General features: G+C 44.7%; 2 protein-coding genes across 4 annotated transcripts in view; both read right to left on the bottom strand.

Moving 5' to 3' along the window:
- Positions 1–3,242, bottom strand: part of LOC110521167 (epidermal growth factor receptor kinase substrate 8-like protein 2) — a 95,353-nt gene extending 92,111 nt beyond the window's left edge. The window contains exon 1 of one of the 3 annotated variants that reach the window (XM_036968506.1): positions 2,827–3,242. The gene's annotated coding sequence lies outside the window, so the exon portion shown is untranslated. The remainder of the gene's footprint in view (positions 1–2,826) is intronic. The other 2 variants (XM_036968505.1, XM_036968509.1) reach the window with 2 other exon arrangements.
- Positions 3,243–10,609: 7,367 nt separating this feature from the next.
- Positions 10,610–21,129, bottom strand: part of LOC110520937 (transmembrane protein 80) — a 114,439-nt gene continuing 103,919 nt past the window's right edge. The window contains exons 3-8 of the mRNA XM_036968530.1: positions 20,642–20,732; positions 20,429–20,445; positions 20,081–20,174; positions 19,321–19,413; positions 11,832–12,033; positions 10,610–10,759 (exon numbers count right to left, since the gene is read on the bottom strand). Coding sequence (XP_036824425.1) covers positions 10,747–10,759; positions 11,832–12,033; positions 19,321–19,413; positions 20,081–20,174; positions 20,429–20,445; positions 20,642–20,660 — 438 coding nt within the window. The 5' untranslated portion in view covers positions 20,661–20,732 and the 3' untranslated portion in view covers positions 10,610–10,746. The remainder of the gene's footprint in view (positions 10,760–11,831; positions 12,034–19,320; positions 19,414–20,080; positions 20,175–20,428; positions 20,446–20,641; positions 20,733–21,129) is intronic.

Genomic DNA, 21,129 nt, shown 5'->3' with positions numbered 1-21,129 from the left:
GGTTCACTATATTGAGCCAACTCATATTGCTAACATTCCAGATGGCTGGTTCACTATATTGAACCAACTCATATTGCTAACATTCCAGATGGCTGGTTCACTATATTGAGCCAACTCATATTGCTAACATTCCAGATGGCTGGTTCACTATATTGAGCCAACTCATATTGCTAACATTCCAGATGGCTGGTTCACTATATTGAGCCAACTCATATTGCTAACATTCCAGATGGCTGGTTCACTATATTGAGCCAACTCATATTGCTAACATTCCAGATGGCTGGTTCACTATATTGAGCCAACTCATATTGCTAACATTCCAGATGGCTGGTTCACTATATTGAGCCAACTCATATTGCTAACATTCCAGATGGCTGGTTCACTATATTGAACCAACTCATATTGCTAACATTCCAGATGGCTGGTTCACTATATTGAGCCAACTCATATTGCTAACATTCAAGATGGATGGTTCACTATATTGAGCCAAGTCATATTGCTAACAATCAAGATGGATGGTTCACTACTGAGACAGTGTGGTCTATCCACTATCCAGTAGGCCGGGATGTTTTCTATAAACTGCTCCTCTACAAGTCAATACATTTTGATAGAGTTGTTAGTACGTGTTCTCTTCTGTGTCTATAGTGAACACTGATTCGTCCACCTGATCTGTTAGTCTTCATCCCATTTGTCTTGTGTAAACTCACAGCCACATTCCTACACCACAACAACAACAGATGGGTACCTAGCTAAAACACTTAGCAGAATTTATTACACACATGAAGTAGAGTACATAAACACAAAAGCTATTCTCCAATCAGTAGCTAGCTAGTTGTTTGGCGTTGAGATTAGTATTGACAGAGTTATCTAGGTATGGGGTGGCAGGTAGCCTAGTGGTTAGAGTGTAGAGGAGGCAGGTAGCCTAGTGGTTAGAGTGTAGAGGCGGCAGGTAGCCTAGTGGTTAGAGTGTAGAGGAGGCAGGTAGTCTAGTGGTTAGAGTGTAGAGGCGGCAGGTAGCCTAGTGGTTAGAGTGTAGAGGTGGCAGGTAGCCTAGTGGTTAGAATGTAGGGGCGGCAGGTAGCCTAGTGGTTAGAGTGTAGAGGTGGCAGGTAGCCTAGTGGTTAGAGTGTAGAGGAGGCAGGTAGCCTAGTGGTTAGAGTGTAGAGGTGGCAGGTAGCCTAGTGGTTAGAGTGTAGGGGCGGCAGGTAGCCTAGTGGTTAGAGTGTAGAGGTGGCAGGTAGCCTAGTGGTTAGAGCGTAGAGGATGCAGGTAGCCTAGTGGTTAGAGTGTAGGGGCGGCAGGTAGCCTAGTGGTTAGAGTGTAGGGGCGGCAGGTAGCCTAGTGGTTAGAGTGTAGAGGTGGCAGGTAGCCTAGTGGTTAGAGCGTAGAGGAGGCAGGTAGCCTAGTGGTTAGAGTGTAGGGGCGGCAGGTAGCCTAGTGGTTAGAGTGTAGAGGTGGCAGGTAGCCTAGTGGTTAGAGTGTAGAGGTGGCAGGTAGTCTAGTGGTTAGAGTGTAGAGGTGGCAGGTAGCCTAGTGGTTAGAGTGTAGAGGTGGCAGGTAGCCTAGTGGTTAGAGTGTAGAGGAGGCAGGTAGCCTAGTGGTTAGAGTGTAGAGGTGGCAGGTAGCCTAGTGGTTAGAGTGTAGAGGAGGCAGGTAGGCCAGTGGTTAGAGTGTAGAGGAGGCAGGTAGCCCAGTGGTTAGAGTGTAGAGGAGGCAGGTAGCCTAGTGGTTAGAGTGTAGAGGAGGCAGGTAGCCTAGTGGTTAGAGTGTAGAGGTGGCAGGTAGCCTAGTGGTTAGAGTGTAGAGGTGGCAGGTAGCCTAGTGGTTAGAGTGTAGAGGTGGCAGGTAGCCTAGTGGTTAGAGTGTAGGGATGGCAGGTAGCCTAGTGGTTAGAGTGTAGGGGCGGCAGGTAGCCTAATGGTTAGAGTGTAGAGGCGGCAGGTAGCCTAGTGGTTAGATTGTAGAGGAGGCAGGTAGCCTAGTGGTTAGATTGTAGAGGAGGCAGGTAGCCTAGTGGTTAGATTGTAGAGGAGGCAGGTAGTCTAGTGGTTAGAGTGTAGAGGTAGCCTAGTGGTTAGAGTGTAGAGGTAGCCTAGTGGTTAGAGTGTAGAGGTAGCCTAGTGGTTAGATTGTAGAGGAGGCAGGTAGTCTAGTGGTTAGATTGTAGAGGAGGCAGGTGTGTGTGTGTGTGTGTGTGTGTGTGTGTGTGTGTGTGTGTGTGTGTGTGTGTGTGTGTGTGTGTGTGTGTGTGTGTGTGTGTGTAGCCTTCAACCTGGAAGGTATGTTTGTATAACGTATGGACAGTAGGTGTGTGTAAAAACACTGCATGGGGTCAAGACCAGGCTGGTGTAAAAACACCTTGCATGGGGTCAAGGCCAGGCTAGTGAAAAAACACATACATTACACACACACAAATAGATAGATTTAGACCTGTCAAGTCAATAACAATAATCTGGACTCAGGTGATAATGTCATAAACACAACAGTCACTGGACTCAGGTGATAATGTACTGGACTCAGGTGATAATGTCATAAACACAACTGTCACTGGACTCAGGTGATAATGTACTGGACTCAGGTGATAATGACATAAACACAACTGTCACTGGACTCAGGTGATAATGTACTGGACGCATTATGAATAAATTCCTTAAATTGGATGTTCATCTCAAGGGTGAAACTAGCCCTACATAGGACGCCTTACGGCTAGGGTCAAATGTATGACGTTATCGTATTCTTTCCAGAAACACGCAATAGACCTACAACTGTGTAAAAATGGGGGTTAGGTATAGAAATGTCATATAAAATAGTCCCAACTATAGTCACCTTACCTGCGCAACGCTGAACAAGCTCAGTCACCGCTGTCTCTCTTCTACGGACGGCACACTGTTGACAAAGGTTTTTCTCTTCGTTTCAGTCCAAAACACTTTTATTTCACAATCAACAAAGTATCTGTTCGAATGTTCTGAACAGCCGTCAGTCTGTCCGAACTTTGCTCCGCAGCAGGTGGACGACTGGTCCGTAGCTCTAATGGCCAAGGCGACACGTAGCCTCCTATGTTGATACCAGAGCGATCGGAAGTTGCGGTACTTTCTGTGTTGGTATTAAAATAAAGTGGTATGTAAATGCATATATATCTCTCTCTCTCTATATATATATATATACGTTATATACGTATATATATACGTTGCTCCTGTGGTCGCTGTTGACATCGGGCAGCGCAGACCGAAGACAGTTAGGGAAGGAGCCAGAGAGAGCGGCTGAGTGACAGGTGAGTGTGCGGGAAGGGGAGGAGCACAGCCGTCTTGGGGGCGGGGTATATCGATTATATTGACCAGACAGTGATGATCTATTAAATTGACCAGACAATGATGATCTATTATATTGACCAGACAATGATGATCTATTATATTGACCAGACAGTGATGATCTATTATATTGACCAGACAGTGATGATCTATTATATTGACCAGACAGTGATGATCTATTATATTGACCAGATAGTCGAGGGACCACTGGAATAATTCAAATATATGTCCTCAATGATGGAAAGTAGGCGGGACCATTCTAGCCAATGAGATTGCAGATATGCGAAAAAGTATAATTTTTTTCCGTGAAAACTTAAACTTGCCTATAACCAGGAAAATAAACCCAAGATGTGAGGATTTTTATTTTGTATGGAGGTGAATGAGATTGTCGAATTTGGACAACAAAAAAATATAATTTATAATTTTGCTACGTGAGGATTATGTGATCAAATAAAAGTTTAGTAGTGATTAGGTTGTAATGAATGCACTGCTTGATAGATTTGGACTCACACATAGCCAGGAAGATGTTTGGGGAGCAAAGTAAACATTTGCCCGTGCTACAGACGGCTATACACACGACAAGTAAAGAAAGGCCTACCAATTTGATGAAGACAAAAAAAAACATTTTCACTATTTTCCGCATTTGTAGAATAATAGTGAAGACATCAAAACTATAAAATAACACATATGGATTCATGTAGTAACCCCCCAAAAAAGTGTTAAACAAATCAAAATATGTTTTATATTTGAGATTTTTCAAAGTAGCCACCCCTTTGCCTTGATGACAGCTTTGCACACTCTTGGTATTCTCTCAACCAGCTTCCTGAGGTAGTCACCTGGAATGCATTTCAGACACTGACATGATCTTCCTGTCTGTGTTGGCGCCCCCCCCTCGGGTTCGTGCCGTGCGGGAGATCTTCGTGAGCTATACTCTGCCTTGTCTCAGGATAGTAAGTTGGTGGTTGAAGATATCCCTCTAGTGGTGTGGGGGCTTGTGCTTTGGCAAAGTGGGTGGGGTTATATCCTTCCTGTTTGGCCCTGTCCGGGGGTATCATCGCATGGGGCCACAGTGTCTCCTGACCCCTCCTGTCTCAGCCTCCAGTGTTTATGCTGCAGTAGTTTATGTGTCGGGGAGCTAGGGTCAGTCTGTTATATCTGGAGTATTTCTCCTGTCTTATCCGGTGTCCTGTGTTAATTTAAGTATGCTCTCTCTAATTCTCTCTCGTTCTCTCGGAAGACCTGAGCCTTAGGACCATGCCTCAGGACTACCTGGCATGATGACTCCTTGCTGTCCCCAGTCCACCTGGTCGTGCTGCTGCTCCAGTTTCAACTGTTCTGCCTGTGGCTATTGAACCCTGACCTGTTCACCGGACGTGCTACCTGTCCCAGACCTGCTGTTTTCAACTCTCTAGAGACAGCAGGAGTGGTAGAGATACTCTTAATGATCGGCTGTGAAAAGCCAACTGACATTTACTCCTGAGGTGCTGACCTGTTGTACCCTCTACAACCACTGTGATTATTATTATCTGACCCTGTTGGTCATCTATGAACATTTGAACATCTTGGCCATGTTCTGTTATAATCTCCACCCGGCACAGTCAGAAGAGGACTGGCCACCCCTCACAGCCTGGTTCCTCTCTAGGTTTCTTCCTAGGTTTTGGCCTTTCTAGGGAGTTTTTCCTAGCCACCGTGCTTCTTCACCTGCCTTTATTGCTGTTTGGGGGTTTTAGGGTGGGTTTCTGTACAGCACTTTGTGACATCAGCTGATGTAAGAAGGGCTTTATAAATACATTTGATTGATTGATTGTTTCAATTAACAGGTGTGCCTTGTTGACATACATATCAGCCCTCTCATTGGATAGAATGGTCACAGCTGATCTCGCCTCCTCCTGCCTGCCTTCCATCTTTGAGGACATGCAATTTCCATTGTTAGAGCGGTCACTCGAATATCTTGTCAATATAATAGACAATCTGCTAACACCAAGCTATGAAGGTTGTGCTGTTTGATTTGGAAATGGTGCTCTGTACATGGTCAGATCATAACATCAACATTCTTTCTGGGCAACTTTTTTTTTATATAAATATGAGTGGGGAAAATCCATAATGTCAACACAGTGCATGAGGGCCTTGCAAGTTGCATTAAATAGGACACATTTCAAAAAATAAATGTAGACCAAAAACACTCCAGTATCGATGCATTTGTAGTTTGATTTTCTTCCTAATTAATATATTATTTTAACATTTACTGGCTGCAATGTAAAGTCAATATTTAGTCTCCAAGTGTATGAGAGGCGAGAACAGCTTTAAGTAGCTGGCAGAAAGAAAGAGGAGCAACAGTGTGGAACATTGCCCTGGTTTCGATGACACAGACAGGTAACAATGATTGCTTGCTCGTTGTTCAGGTAGGCCCTATCTCTGTGTCCTTTTTTACAAATGACCTTGTTGAAGACGTATAGATTTCTGTCACAACAGAGCAAAAATTACTAGCCTGAATCCAAACTCGGTTGTTCCATTTCACGTCGCGGTTTCAGTCTCTAAATGGAAACCAGTTGAGCCTACGTCTGTAATGAAGGGGCCTTATTTCCATAAGGGGGTAATACAAAGAAGCATGACTGAATTAAAAAACTGTAAACTATAAACAATATCTTAAGTAACGATCTTTTATAGGTGAGAGGTTGTCCTGCTAGCCCGGGTGCCAGTCGGCTAAATCCTTCATTTGTTTTATAATTTTTGGGTTACAGGTTCATTATCCATGTCAAATTGTAAGTGAATAAAAACCTGTACCCTTAGAAAATAAAAAACTGTTAAGAAATACAGTTTAATAATAAATAACACATTCAGTATCAACAGGAAAAGAAAAACAAAAAAGTGAGCCTCCCAACATAGTTTTAATGTCTTCACTATTATTGTACAGTGTAGAAAATAGTACAACATTAAGAAAACCCCTGGATTGAGTAGACTGGTACTGTACAGATATTTTACATTTACCTTTTAATATTAATATAAATATTTAATATTTGACATATTTTGTATAAAGCAGTCACATAACACATAACATACATTACCAAACATCAGCTCTTTAATCCCACCCCTCAGCCCATCCCACCTATCACCATAGACCTCAGCTCTTTAATCCCACCCCCTCAGCCCATCCCACCTATCACCATAGACCTCAGCTCTTTAATCCCACCCCTCAGCCTCTCTCAGCCCATTTCACCTATCATCATAGACCTCAGCTCTTTAATCCCACCTCTCTCAGCCCATCCCACCTTTCACCATAGACCTCAGCTCTTTAATCCCACCCCCTCAGCCCATCCCACCTTTCACCATTGACCTCAGCTCTTTAATCCCACCCCCTCAGCCCATCCCACCTATCACCATAGACCTCAGCTCTTTAATCCCACCCCCTCAGCCCATCCCACCTATCACCATAGACCTCAGCTCTTTAATCCCACCCCTCAGCCTCTCTCAGCCCATTTCACCTATCATCATAGACCTCAGCTCTTTAATCCCACCTCTCTCAGCCCATCCCACCTTTCACCATAGACCTCAGCTCTTTAATCCCACCCCCTCAGCCCATCCCACCTTTCACCATTGACCTCAGCTCTTTAATCCCACCCCCTCAGCCCATCCCACCTTTCACCATTGACCTCAGCTCTTTAATCCCACCCCCTCAGCCCATCTCACCTATCACCATAGACCTCAGCTCTTTAATCCCACCCCTCAGCCCATCTCACCTATCACCATAGACCTCAGCTCTTTAATCCCACCCCCTCAGCCCATCCCACCTATCACCATAGACCTCAGTTCTTTAATCCCACCCCTCAGCCTCTCTCAGCCCATCTCACCTATCACCATAGACCTCAGCTCTTTAATCCCACCCCCTCAGCCCATCCCACCTATCACCATAGACCTCAGCTCTTTAATCCCACCCCCTCAGCCCATCTCACCTATCACCATAGACCTCAGCTCTTTAATCCCACCCCCTCAGCCCATCCCACCTATCACCATAGACCTCAGCTCTTTAATCCCACCCCTCAGCCTCTCTCAGCCCATTTCACCTATCATCATAGACCTCAGCTCTTTAATCCCACCCCCTCAGCCCATCCCACCTTTCACCATTGACCTCAGCTCTTTAATCCCACCCCCTCAGCCCATCCCACCTATCACCATAGACCTCAGCTCTTTAATCCCACCTCTCTCAGCCCATCCCACCTATCACCATAGACCTCAGCTCTTTAATCTCACCTCTCTCAGCCCATCCCACCTATCACCATAGACCTCAGCTCTTTAATCTCACCTCTCTCAGCCCATCCCACCTATCACCATAGACCTCAGCTCTTTAATCCCACCCCCTCAGCCCATCCCACCTATCACCATAGACCTCAGCTCTTTAATCCCACCCCCTCAGCCCATCTCACCTATCACCATAGACCTCAGCTCTTTAATCCCACCCCCTCAGCCCATCCCACCTATCACCATAGACCTCAGCTCTTTAATCCCACCCCTCAGCCTCTCTCAGCCCATTTCACCTATCATCATAGACCTCAGCTCTTTAATCCCACCTCTCTCAGCCCATCCCACCTTTCACCATAGACCTCAGCTCTTTAATCCCACCCCCTCAGCCCATCCCACCTTTCACCATTGACCTCAGCTCTTTAATCCCACCCCCTCAGCCCATCCCACCTATCACCATAGACCTCAGCTCTTTAATCCCACCCCCTCAGCCCATCCCACCTATCACCATAGACCTCAGCTCTTTAATCCCACCCCTCAGCCTCTCTCAGCCCATTTCACCTATCATCATAGACCTCAGCTCTTTAATCCCACCTCTCTCAGCCCATCCCACCTTTCACCATAGACCTCAGCTCTTTAATCCCACCCCCTCAGCCCATCCCACCTTTCACCATTGACCTCAGCTCTTTAATCCCACCCCCTCAGCCCATCCCACCTTTCACCATTGACCTCAGCTCTTTAATCCCACCCCCTCAGCCCATCCCACCTATCACCATAGACCTCAGCTCTTTAATCCCACCCCCTCAGCCCATCCCACCTATCACCATAGACCTCAGCTCTTTAATCCCACCCCTCAGCCTCTCTCAGCCCATTTCACCTATCATCATAGACCTCAGCTCTTTAATCCCACCTCTCTCAGCCCATCCCACCTTTCACCATAGACCTCAGCTCTTTAATCCCACCCCCTCAGCCCATCCCACCTTTCACCATTGACCTCAGCTCTTTAATCCCACCCCCTCAGCCCATCCCACCTTTCACCATTGACCTCAGCTCTTTAATCCCACCCCCTCAGCCCATCCCACCTATCACCATAGACCTCAGCTCTTTAATCCCACCCCCTCAGCCCATCCCACCTTTCACCATTGACCTCAGCTCTTTAATCCCACCTCTCTCAGCCCATCCCACCTATCACCATAGACCTCAGCTCTTTAATCCCACCTCTCTCAGCCCATCCCACCTATCACCATAGACCTCAGCTCTTTAAGAGAGAACTAACCAAATAACATGAAAAACAGTCAGAAAAAAAGGTTATTTGTTCTTAATGTATGAGGGTTCACAGACTAATTAGCCCTCGTGGGAATTGTCCTATATGGATAGGGCCACATTGATACGTATTTTACAGAAGAAACATGACAAGTATTTGCATAACGATGGTAGCAATTCAAAGGGAACAGTTTAGAGATAATCAAATGATTATACCGAAGGTGAGGACACAACAGTTCACCTGACACAAGACTGAATCCAAACACATTAACACTGTTGATTTGATGTGTATCTTACATTGACTGTACTTTTCACAGCATTTGTTGATAAGGACATGTGAAAATACTCTGGATACATTCAGTAACATGATCAGATTATTCCTGGGAAATGTGGGGTAGATACAACATAAGACGGGAACAAAGACAAAGGGTTTGAGTGAGAGGACTAACCGGTGTCTATCCTATACAGAACATCGGGCTCAATTCACTCCCTACCTCTCCCCCTAGGCCCTATCCCTCGGGTGTTTGCATAATATTACCAATATGTGGGAATATCCACTACACAGCAATCAGGGGGTTAACATTGTAGAGTTAGGGCCTAGGGGAAGGGGTTGGGAGGGATTTAGGATCGGCTGAATGATTACAAACGTACCGCTTAGACGGACACTGGAGGTCCATCTTCTATATAGGCTGTTGTTTGCATGTCCATTTCAATGTAGCCTATAGATGTGAGGTACAGCGCGCTCGGGAAAGTATTCAGACCCCTCAACTTTTCCCACAGTTTAGTTATTTTACTTTTCTCTCTCTCATCAATCTGACACACAATTACCAAATAATGACAAAGCAAAAAAACACTTAAAAAAATCTTTTTTTTTTAGAAATGTTTGCCAAATAAATTGTATTTTATTTTTTAAAGCAAAACAGAAATACCTTATTTACATCAGTATTCAGACCCTTTGCTATGAGACTCAACAATGACCTCAGGTTGCATCCTGTTTCCATTGATCATCATCCCTGAGATGTTTCTACAACTTGATTGGAGTCCAACTGTGATAAATTCAATTGATTGGACATGATTTGGAAACACACCTGTCTCTATATAAGGTCCTACAGTTGACAGAGCAAAGTCCAAGCCACGAGGTCAAAGGAATTGTCCGTAGAGCTCCGGGACAGGATACCACTAGCATTCTGAATGCACCAAACACACATATTGATGCTCAGACATCTCCAATGTTGCAGCAGAGGGTTTGGTTGTGAAGGAGTGGTAGTGAAGGAGTGGTTGTGAAGGAGTGGTAGTGAAGGAGTGGTAGTGAAGGAGTGGTTGTGAAGGAGTGGTAGTGAAGGAGTGGTAGTGAAGGAGTGGTTGTGAAGGAGTGGTAGTGAAGGAGTGGTAGTGAAGGTTTGGTAGTGAAGGTTTGGTAGTGAAGGAGTGGTAGTGAAGGAGTGGTAGTGAAGGAGTGGTAGTGAAGGAGTGGTAGTGAAGGTTTGGTAGTGAAGGAGTGGTAGTGAAGGAGTGGTAGTGAAGGAGTAGTAGTGAAGGAGTGGTAGTGAAGGTTTGGTAGTGAAGGAGTGGTAGTGAAGGAGTGGTAGTGAAGGAGTGGTAGTGAAGGTTTGGTAGTGAAGGAGTGGTAGTGAAGGAGTGGTAGTGAAGGAGTGGTAGTGAAGGTTTGGTAGTGAAGGAGTGGTAGTGAAGGAGTGGTAGTGAAGGTTTGGTAGTGAAGGAGTGGTAGTGAAGGTTTGGTAGTGAAGGAGTGGTAGTGAAGGAGTGGTAGTGAAGGAGTGGTAGTGAAGGAGTGGTAGTGAAGGAGTGGTAGTGAAGGTTTGGTAGTGAAGGAGTGGTAGTGAAGGAGTGGTAGTGAAGGAGTGGTAGTGAAGGAGTGGTAGTGAAGGAGTCGAAGGAGATTCTGGAGGTGCTGTCAGTGCAGCTATAATTGATGGGGTCAGGAGTAGACACTGAAAGACAGAAATGAGCGCAGACATTAGGCTACATATCAGCGGAATTATCTAGAGGGACTTACAATAACTGTATTCAACTAAAGTAGGGTTAAAAGAACAAAACAACAACTAAGAAACGACATTTCACAGTCATTGGAAAGTGAAAACCTTCTTTAAATCCTTGTTCAGTGTGGAACGTTCAGACTTAACCCATTACCAATCTCTTCGGTAGAAGTGGTCAGTCAGATATTTTACCCACAATCTCTTCCTGTCTTTGAAAGGAAAACGCGAGCTCTGGCCCTGACGTCACAGCACTAGAAGGCGGTATACAGTGACACTTGGAATGAATAAAAACCATGGATCAATAATTCACAAAGTCTCTGAAGAACCACGGGAGCTTATTTCATTCATGGACAATGGAGCAGACAAAAGGGAGCGACGCTCAGTGCAGGCAGGCCATTCACAACACTTGGTGACTGGTGGGAGAGGCCTATTAGCCTACTTTAAATAGGCCAAGATAAAATGGCAACAAAATCATTAAAGGGATGATGAACTCCTGGATACCATGATAATGTCTCTGCGTCCAGTATGAAGGAAGTTAAGAGGTAGCCAATGCTAACTAGCGTTAGCGCAATGACTGGAAGCTAGCATGCTAATAGACACCCATAGACGGAGAGTCATTGGGTATCTGTGGCTAATAGATACCTATAGACTTTTTATTTAACCTTTATTTAACTAGGCAAGTCAGTTAAGAACAAATTCTTATTTACAATGAGGGCCTACAGCGGCCAAACCCTAACCCGGACGACGCTGGGCCAATTGTGCACCGCCCTATGGGACTCCCAATCACGGCCGGTTGTGATACACCCTGGAATCGAACCAAGGTCTGTAGTGACGCCTCTAGCACTGAGATACAGTGCCTTAGACCGCTGCGCCACTCAGGAGGCCATATTAAAAGGGCCTCAATACCAAAATCCCAAAGTATCCCCTTTAATTATTAAATCACAAAAACAAAACGAATTGAATAAATATGAATCATATCAATAGATAGCTACGTGAGTATTGTGGACACGGCAAATAGATAACTAACCTGGTGAATCTAGCCAGTGTGGCCAGACCTAGGACCCCTCCCAGTCCGTAAACACTGAGCAGTATGGCGTTGATGATGACGTCAGCATGCATCACGTACAGCTGCCATACCAGGAAGTAGACGGACAACAGGGCCGTAGCCACCGTCATGGCCAGGTTAGCCCACATATAACCCTCCGTCTCCTGCAGGTTACCCCTCACACCTGGAAGGAGGTGGGTGGGGAAGGGGGGGGGGGAGACATAGCACAGGGTCCTTTCCGGTCCAGAATCTCCTCCCCCAAAAATATTTTGGGTATCTCAGATTTTTCTGTCAATTCTCACATAGGAACTTCGTTGAGAGGAATGATGTTTGAAATTATTTGTACATTTGTTACAAGAATCACGATGAAAGTGTCCATTTTAGGCCCTTCATAGACTTGTACATGCCTCCCGTAAGACTCTATGATCTGTGAACCGTACATGAATACAGACAACATCTAGTCATTATTCTCCTTATAGTGTTCTCTAATGTGACATGCTGACCAGACCGGGCACATCACGTGCGCGAGCGTCACAAAATAAATTTAGAAATCCATGTTATTCAATTATTGCACCCACACTGCTCGCACGGGCCAACGAGCGTCTGCGTTGCCAAGGGCTACAATAGAACTCCTTTCTATTTCTGACGCAGATCGGGCTGAAAGTTCTGCCTCTCCCATCTCCTCATTGGTTTATAGAAGCAGGAATCCACCGTGCCATCTCCTCATTGGTTTATAGAAGCAGGAATCCACCGTGCCATCTCCTCATTGGTTTATAGAACCAGGAACCCACCGTGCCATCTCCTCATTGGTTTATAGAAGCAGGAACCCACCGTGCCATCTCCTCATTGGTTTATAGAAGCAGGAACCCACGTGCCATCTCCTCATTGGTTTATAGAAGCAGGAACCCACGTGCCATCTCCTCATTGGTTTATAGAAGCAGGAACCCACGTGCCATCTCCTCATTGGTTTATAGAAGCAGGAACCCACGTGCCATCTCCTCATTGGTTTATAGAAGCAGGAACCCACGTGCCATCTCCTCATTGGTTATACCCACGTGGGTGATTGAAAGAAGAAATGTTTTGCCGGTTCTCGTGGTAAAAGTGTAGATGCCAATCACCATATAAGTTCAAAGATGAAAAAGCCTGGAAGGAGGAGAGAAGACTGGAAACGATTTGGTTGGCCGTTTTATGTGTGGATTAATTTTCGGAGTAGAAGAGACCTTGTGCATTTCAGGTAAAATAACAACTTAATGTTTATATCCCAGGACAAATTAGCTAGCAACAGCAAACTAGCTAAATAGGACACATTAGCTAGCAAGTGCAAGCTAGCTAAATTGCCATACATGTTTAATGCTTTTCGACCTGTCCCCAAATTAATGTCATTAGTTCAGAGTTTGTTTTGATATTTTAACCTGCGTGTCGTGATCGCATTTGGTGTGGGGGGGACAAAATAAATGTATGCATGATGGCGCACGATGGCGCACGATAGCGCACGATGGCGCACGCTAGTGCACGATGGCGCACGATGGCGCACGATGGCGCACGATGGCGCACGATAGCGCACGCGCGCAGCCGGTCTGGGTTCTGTGTTAGTGTCATTATACTGTCAGACTACATGATCTGTGAAACGTACATGAAACAGACAACATCTTAGTGTCATTATACTCCTTATAGTGTTCTGTAACATGTGGAGTATATCTAGACAACAAAATAAAGAAATTCACGATGTATTAATTTATATAATAAAATATTAATATCTCAAAATGACCCTTTTGAATTTTGTTAATTTGAACACATATTTCCAGAGTGAGCTCTATGCTAATTCTGAAGGAATGCACCAACACCGTGAATGGGAAAATGGATTCACCAACACCGTGAATGGGGAAAATGGATTCACCAACACAGTGAATGGGGAAAATGGATTCACCAACACAGTGAATGGGGAAATGAAATCACTAACACAGTGAATGGGAAAATGGATTCACCAACACCGTGAATGGGGAAATGAAATCACTAACACCGTGAATGGGAAAATGGATTCACCAACACAGTGAATGGGGAAATGAAATCACTAACACCGTGAATGGGAAAATGGATTCACCAACACAGTGAATGGGGAAAATGGATTCACCAACACAGTGAATGGGGAAATGAAATCACTAACACCGTGAATGGGAAAATGGATTCACCAACACCGGGAATGGGAAAATGGATTCACCAACACAGTGAATGGGGAAAATGGATTCACCAACACAGTGAATGGGGAAAATGGATTCACCAACACAGTGAATGGGGAAATGAAATCACTAACACCGTGAATGGGAAAATGGATTCACCAACACCGTGAATGGGAAAATGGATTCACCAACACAGTGAATGGGAAAATGGATTCACCAACACCGTGAATGGGGAAAATGGATTCACCAACACAGTGAATGGGGAAAATGGATTCACCAACACAGTGAATGGGGAAATGAAATCACTAACACAGTGAATGGGAAAATGGATTCACCAACACAGTGAATGGGAAAATGGATTCACCAACACAGTGAATGGGGAAATGAAATCACTAACACAGTGAATGGGAAAATGGATTCACCAACACAGTGAATGGGAAAATGGATTCACCAACACAGTGAATGGGGAAATGAAATCACTAACACAGTGAATGGGAAAATGGATTCACCAACACCGTGAATGGGGAAAATGAAATCACTAACACAGTGAATGGGAAAATGGATTCACCAACACAGTGAATGGGGAAATGAAATCACCAACACAGTGAATGGGAAAATGGATTCACCAACACAGTGAATGGGGAAAATGGATTCACCAACACAGTGAATGGGGAAAATGGATTCACCAACACAGTGAATGGGGAAAATGGATTCACCAACACAGTGAATGGGGAAAATGGATTCACCAACACAGTGAATGGGGAAAATGGATTCACCAACACAGTGAATGGGAAAATGGATTCACCAACACAGTGAATGGGGAAAATGGATTCACCAACACAGTGAATGGGAAAATGGATTCACCAACACAGTGAATGGGGAAAATGGATTCACCAACACAGTGAATGGGGAAAATGGATTCACCAACACAGTGAATGGGGAAAATGGATTCACCAACACAGTGAATGGGAAAATGGATTCACCAACACAGTGAATGGGAAAATGGATTCACCAACACAGTGAATGGGAAAATGGATTCACCAACACAGTGAATGGGAAAATGGATTCACCAACACAGTGAATGGGGAAATGGATTCACCAACACAGTGAATGGGAAAATGGATTCACCAACACAGTGAATGGGGAAATGGATTCACCAACACAGTGAATGGGGAAATGGATTCACCAACACAGTGAATGGGAAAATGGATTCACCAACACAGTGAATGGGGAAATGGATTCACCAACACAGTGAATGGGAAAATGGATTCACCAACACAGTGAATGGGGAAATGGATTCACCAACACAGTGAATGGGAAAATGGATTCACCAACACAGTGAATGGGGAAATGGATTCACCAACACAGTGAATGGGGAAATGAAATCACCAACACAGTGAATGGGAAAATGGATTCACCAACACAGTGAATGGGGAAATGGATTCACCAACACAGTGAATGGGAAAATGGATTCACCAACACAGTGAATGGGGAAATGGATTCACCAACACCGTGAATGGGAAAATGGATTCACCAACACAGTGAATGGGGAAAATGGATTCACCAACACAGTGAATGGGGAAAATGGATTCACCAACACAGTGAATGGGGAAAATGGATTCACCAACACAGTGAATGGGAAAATGGATTCACCAACACAGTGAATGGGAAAATGGATTCACCAACACAGTGAATGGGAAAATGGATTCACCAACACAGTGAATGGGAAAATGGATTCACCAACACAGTGAATGGGGAAATGGATTCACCAACACAGTGAATGGGAAAATGGATTCACCAACACAGTGAATGGGGAAATGGATTCACCAACACAGTGAATGGGGAAATGGATTCACCAACACAGTGAATGGGAAAATGGATTCACCAACACAGTGAATGGGGAAATGGATTCACCAACACAGTGAATGGGAAAATGGATTCACCAACACAGTGAATGGGGAAATGGATTCACCAACACAGTGAATGGGAAAATGGATTCACCAACACAGTGAATGGGGAAATGGATTCACCAACACAGTGAATGGGGAAATGAAATCACCAACACAGTGAATGGGAAAATGGATTCACCAACACAGTGAATGGGGAAATGGATTCACCAACACAGTGAATGGGAAAATGGATTCACCAACACAGTGAATGGGGAAATGGATTCACCAACACCGTGAATGGGAAAATGGATTCACCAACACAGTGAATGGGAAAATGGATTCACCAACACAGTGAATGGGGAAATGGATTCACCAACACAGTGAATGGGGAAATGGATTCACCAACACAGTGAATGGGGAAAATGGAATCACCAACACAGTGAATGGGGAAAATGGATTCACCAACACAGTGAATGGGGAAAATGGATTCACCAACACAGTGAATGGGGAAAATGGATTCACCAACACAGTGAATGGGGAAAATGGATTCACCAACACAGTGAATGGGGAAAATGGATTCACCAACACAGTGAATGGGGAAAATGGAATCACCAACACAGTGAATGGGGAAATGGATTCACCAACACAGTGAATGGGGAAATGGATTCACCAACACAGTGAATGGGGAAAATGGATTCACCAACACAGTGAATGGGGAAAATGGATTCACCAACACAGTGAATGGGAAAATGGATTCACCAACACAGTGAATGGGAAAATGGATTCACCAACACAGTGAATGGGAAAATGGATTCACCAACACAGTGAATGGGAAAATGGATTCACCAACACAGTGAATGGGAAAATGGATTCACCAACACAGTGAATGGGGAAAATGGATTCACCAACACAGTGAATGGGAAAATGGATTCACCAACACAGTGAATGGGGAAATGGATTCACCAACACAGTGAATGGGGAAAATGGATTCACCAACACAGTGAATGGGGAAAATGGATTCACCAACACAGTGAATGGGAAAATGGATTCACCAACACAGTGAATGGGGAAAATGGATTCACCAACACAGTGAATGGGGAAATGGATTCACCAACACAGTGAATGGGGAAAATGGATTCACCAACACAGTGAATGGGAAAATGGATTCACCAACACAGTGAATGGGAAAATGGATTCACCAACACAGTGAATGGGGAAATGGATTCACCAACACAGTGAATGGGGAAAATGGATTCACCAACACAGTGAATGGGAAAATGGATTCACCAACACAGTGAATGGGAAAATGGATTCACCAACACAGTGAATGGGAAAATGGATTCACCAACACAGTGAATGGGGAAATGGATTCACCAACACAGTGAATGGGGAAATGGATTCACCAACACAGTGAATGGGAAAATGAATTCACCAACACAGTGAATGGGAAAATGGATTCACCAACACAGTGAATGGGGAAATGGATTCACCAACACAGTGAATGGGAAAATGGATTCACCAACACAGTGAATGGGAAAATGGATTCACCAACACAGTGAATGGGGAAATGGATTCACCAACACAGTGAATGGGAAAATGAATTCACCAACACAGTGAATGGGAAAATCATTAAATATACCAGAGACCACCACACTACAAACTTGACGTTTGAAGAGTATATTATATTATATTATTATTTTAAAAAAGGATAATAACATTAAGATTTTTTTATGTTGAATAATTGAAAGTGAAAACGTCTATTTCCGAATCTAGACACACACTCCACATGTTAGAGAACACTAGAAGGAGAATAATGACCAGATGTTGTCTGTTTCATGTACGGTTCACAGATCATAGGGTCTGGCAGGAGGCATGTACAGGTCTATGAAGGGCCTAAAATTGCAAATTTCATCGTGATTTTCTCAAAAAATAATTTTGTGATACAAATGTAAAAAGCATTTCAAACATCCTTCCTTCCAATGAAGTCATTATGTGAGAATTTCCAGAAAAATCTGAGAGAAAAAATATTTCTGCTCAGGATGAATGCCTGAACGTCAGACCCCCACTACAACTCACCACAGTAGAGTCAGACCCCCACTACAACTCACCCCAGTAGAGTCAGACCCCCACTACAACTCACCACAGTAGAGTCAGACCCCCACTACAACTCACCACAGTAGAGTCAGACCCCCACTACAACTCACCCCAGTAGAGTCAGACCCCCACTTACATCTCACCCCAGTGTCAGACCCCCACTACAACTCACCCCAGTAGAGTCAGACCCCCACTACAACTCACCCCAGTGTCAGACCCCCACTACAACTCACCCCAGTAGAGTCAGACCCCCACTACAACTGACCTCAGTAGAGTCAGACCCCCACTACAACTCACCTCAGTAGAGTCAGACCCCCACTACAACTCACCCCAGTAGAGTCAGACCCCCACTACAACTCACCCCAGTAGAGTCAGACCCCCACTACAACTCACCTCAGAGTCAGACCACCACTACAACTCACCTCAGTAGAGTCAGACCCCCACTACAACTCACCTCAGTAGAGTCAGACCCCCACTACAACTCACCTCAGTAGAGTCAGACCCCCACTACAACTCACCTCAGTAGAGTCAGACCCCCACTACAACTCACCCCAGTAGAGTCAGACCCCCACTACAACTCACCCCAGTAGAGTCAGACCCCCACTACAACTCACTTCAGAGTCAGACCCCCACTACAACTCACCTCTGTAGTGTCAGACCCCCACTACAACTCACCACAGTTGAGTCAGACCCCCACTACAACTCACCTCAGTAGAGTCAGACACCCACTACAACTCACCTCAGAGTCAGACCCCCCCACAACTCACCCCAGTAGAGTCAGACCCCCACTACAACTCACCCCAGTAGAGTCAGACCCCCACTACAACTCACCTCAGTAGAGTCAGACCCCCACTACAACTGACCTCAGTAGAGTCAGACCCCCACTACAACTCACCTCAGTAGAGTCAGACCCCCACTACAACTCACCCCAGTAGAGTCAGACCCCCACTACAACTCACCCCAGTAGAATCAGACCCCCACTACAACTCACCCCAGTAGAGTCAGACCCCCACTACAACTCACCCCAGTAGAGTCAGACCCCCACTACAACTTACCACAGTAGAGTCAGACCCCCACTACAATTCACCCCAGTAGAGTCAGACTCCCACTACAACTCACCACAGTAGAGTCAGACCCCCACTACAACTCACCACAGTAGAGTCAGACCCCCACTACAACTCACCCCAGTAGAGTCAGACCCCCACTACAACTCACCCCAGTAGAGTCAGACCCCCACTACAACTCACCCCAGTAGAGTCAGACCCCCACTACAATTCACCCCAGTAGAGTCAGACTCCCACTACAACTCACCACAGTAGAGTCGGAACAGCTCAAGACAAGCCATGAAGAAGAGCAGACCTACGTCCTGGGTTAGGAGGTCATCAGGGTAGCTCATCACACGACCTAGAGGACAGGCAGCAAACCAGAGACGGAGTCAAGACCAGAACTATCTCAGGACCATTTTTGCAACAGGCCTACAAACAAATGTCTCTTTGTCTAGGTATTTAGGCTGCACACAAACAGGGACAATAAAGATGTTCTGAACTGAATCAGAACGGTCGTGACACTCTAGTAGAGTACATGACGTAACAAAACAGTGTAGTGTGCATACAGAAGATTAGTCACTCTCTCTCTCTCTCTCTCTCTCTCTCTCTCTCTCTCTCTCTCTCTCTCTCTCACACAACAACAACAACAACAACAACAACAACAGTCTGCATACAGAAGATTAGTCACTCTCTCTCACTCAACAACAGCAACAACAAGAAAAACAACAACAACAACAACAACAGTCTGCATACAGAAGATTAGTCTCTATCTCACAACAACAACAACAACAGTCTGCATACATATTAGTCACTCTCTCTCTCTCTCTCTCTCTCTCTCTCTCTCTCTCTCTCACACACACAACAACAACAACAACAACAACAGTCTGCATACAGATTAGTCACTCTCTCTCTCTCTCTCTCTCACACAACAACAACAACAACAGTCTGCATACAGAAGATTAGTCACTCTCTCTCACACAACAACAACAACAACAACAACAGTCTGCATGCAGAAGGTGCCTCACTCTTGTAGATGATCATGCAGAATGTAGAGAGGAAGTAGAAGACATAGTAAAGAGCTGTCAGGTAGAGCAGGAGCTGGAGAGGAACAGACGACAGCTGGAGGTGGCGGTTAAGGGAGGATTTCATTATCTGTATTGTGTGTGTGTGTGTGTGTGTGTGTGTGTGTGTGTGTGTGTGTGTGTGTGTGTGTGTGTGTGTGTGTGTGTGTGTGTGTGTGTGTGTGTGTGTGTGTTCAATTCGTTTTAAAATATCCATACATTTTTAATTCCAAGGGAAGAAACACCTTGACACTTTTTAAAAAAACGTGTTGCTATGTTCATTGCTAGCTAACTTTATTTTGAAAAGGATACTACAACAGCAGACTTGCCTGCAAGGAAATCAAACAATGTGTGAAATTCTGTGAGCAAATATCAGTACATTTCTCACAACCGTATAAATACACACTATCTGTGCTAGCAGTAAATTAATCAGAATATGGGACTGTAAAATTATTAAATCCGAAAAACATTTGAAATTCATAGTTAGGTTTGTAATGCATCCGTGGCTATAGCAACGCATCCTACCTGCTCTGTTCGCCGCCATGTTGAACGTTGCTGCTCCTTCTTCACCAGTGTTGTCTAAATAACCAGCGGTTACATGTCTCCATCTAGTGCACTGGAAGGGGAAGTGCAGGGCAAAAAAACACCCCAGGTCCGGTCACGTTAAATCGGACATTGTAATTATCACAACACTCACAAATACGAAAACACACACACACACACACGCACACACACACACACACACTGAGGGTTATCTTGTGGAATGTGGCAGTGGCATGGGGTAAATAAGTGAAGAAACACATTTGCTCTCGAGAGAGAGAAAGGGTAATGAAATATAACAATTTACACCATAGAATTACTAAACGTATGTAGTTATTACTAAAATTATTACAACTTAGCTAATTCTATTTATATGGTTTACAAACCAGAAACTCCCGAAACTAATTTTTCATTTTCTCCTTTCCACCCCTGAATTAGTCCTTTTGGAAGTTTTAATTGGTAAACTCTCTCTT

This window comes from Oncorhynchus mykiss, chromosome 30 (genome assembly GCF_013265735.2).
Source record: "Oncorhynchus mykiss isolate Arlee chromosome 30, USDA_OmykA_1.1, whole genome shotgun sequence".
In the NCBI taxonomy this organism is placed as follows: Eukaryota; Metazoa; Chordata; class Actinopteri; order Salmoniformes; family Salmonidae; genus Oncorhynchus; species Oncorhynchus mykiss.
Note: the sequence above shows the minus strand (reverse complement) of the source record. Positions and strands in the feature narration are given on the sequence as shown.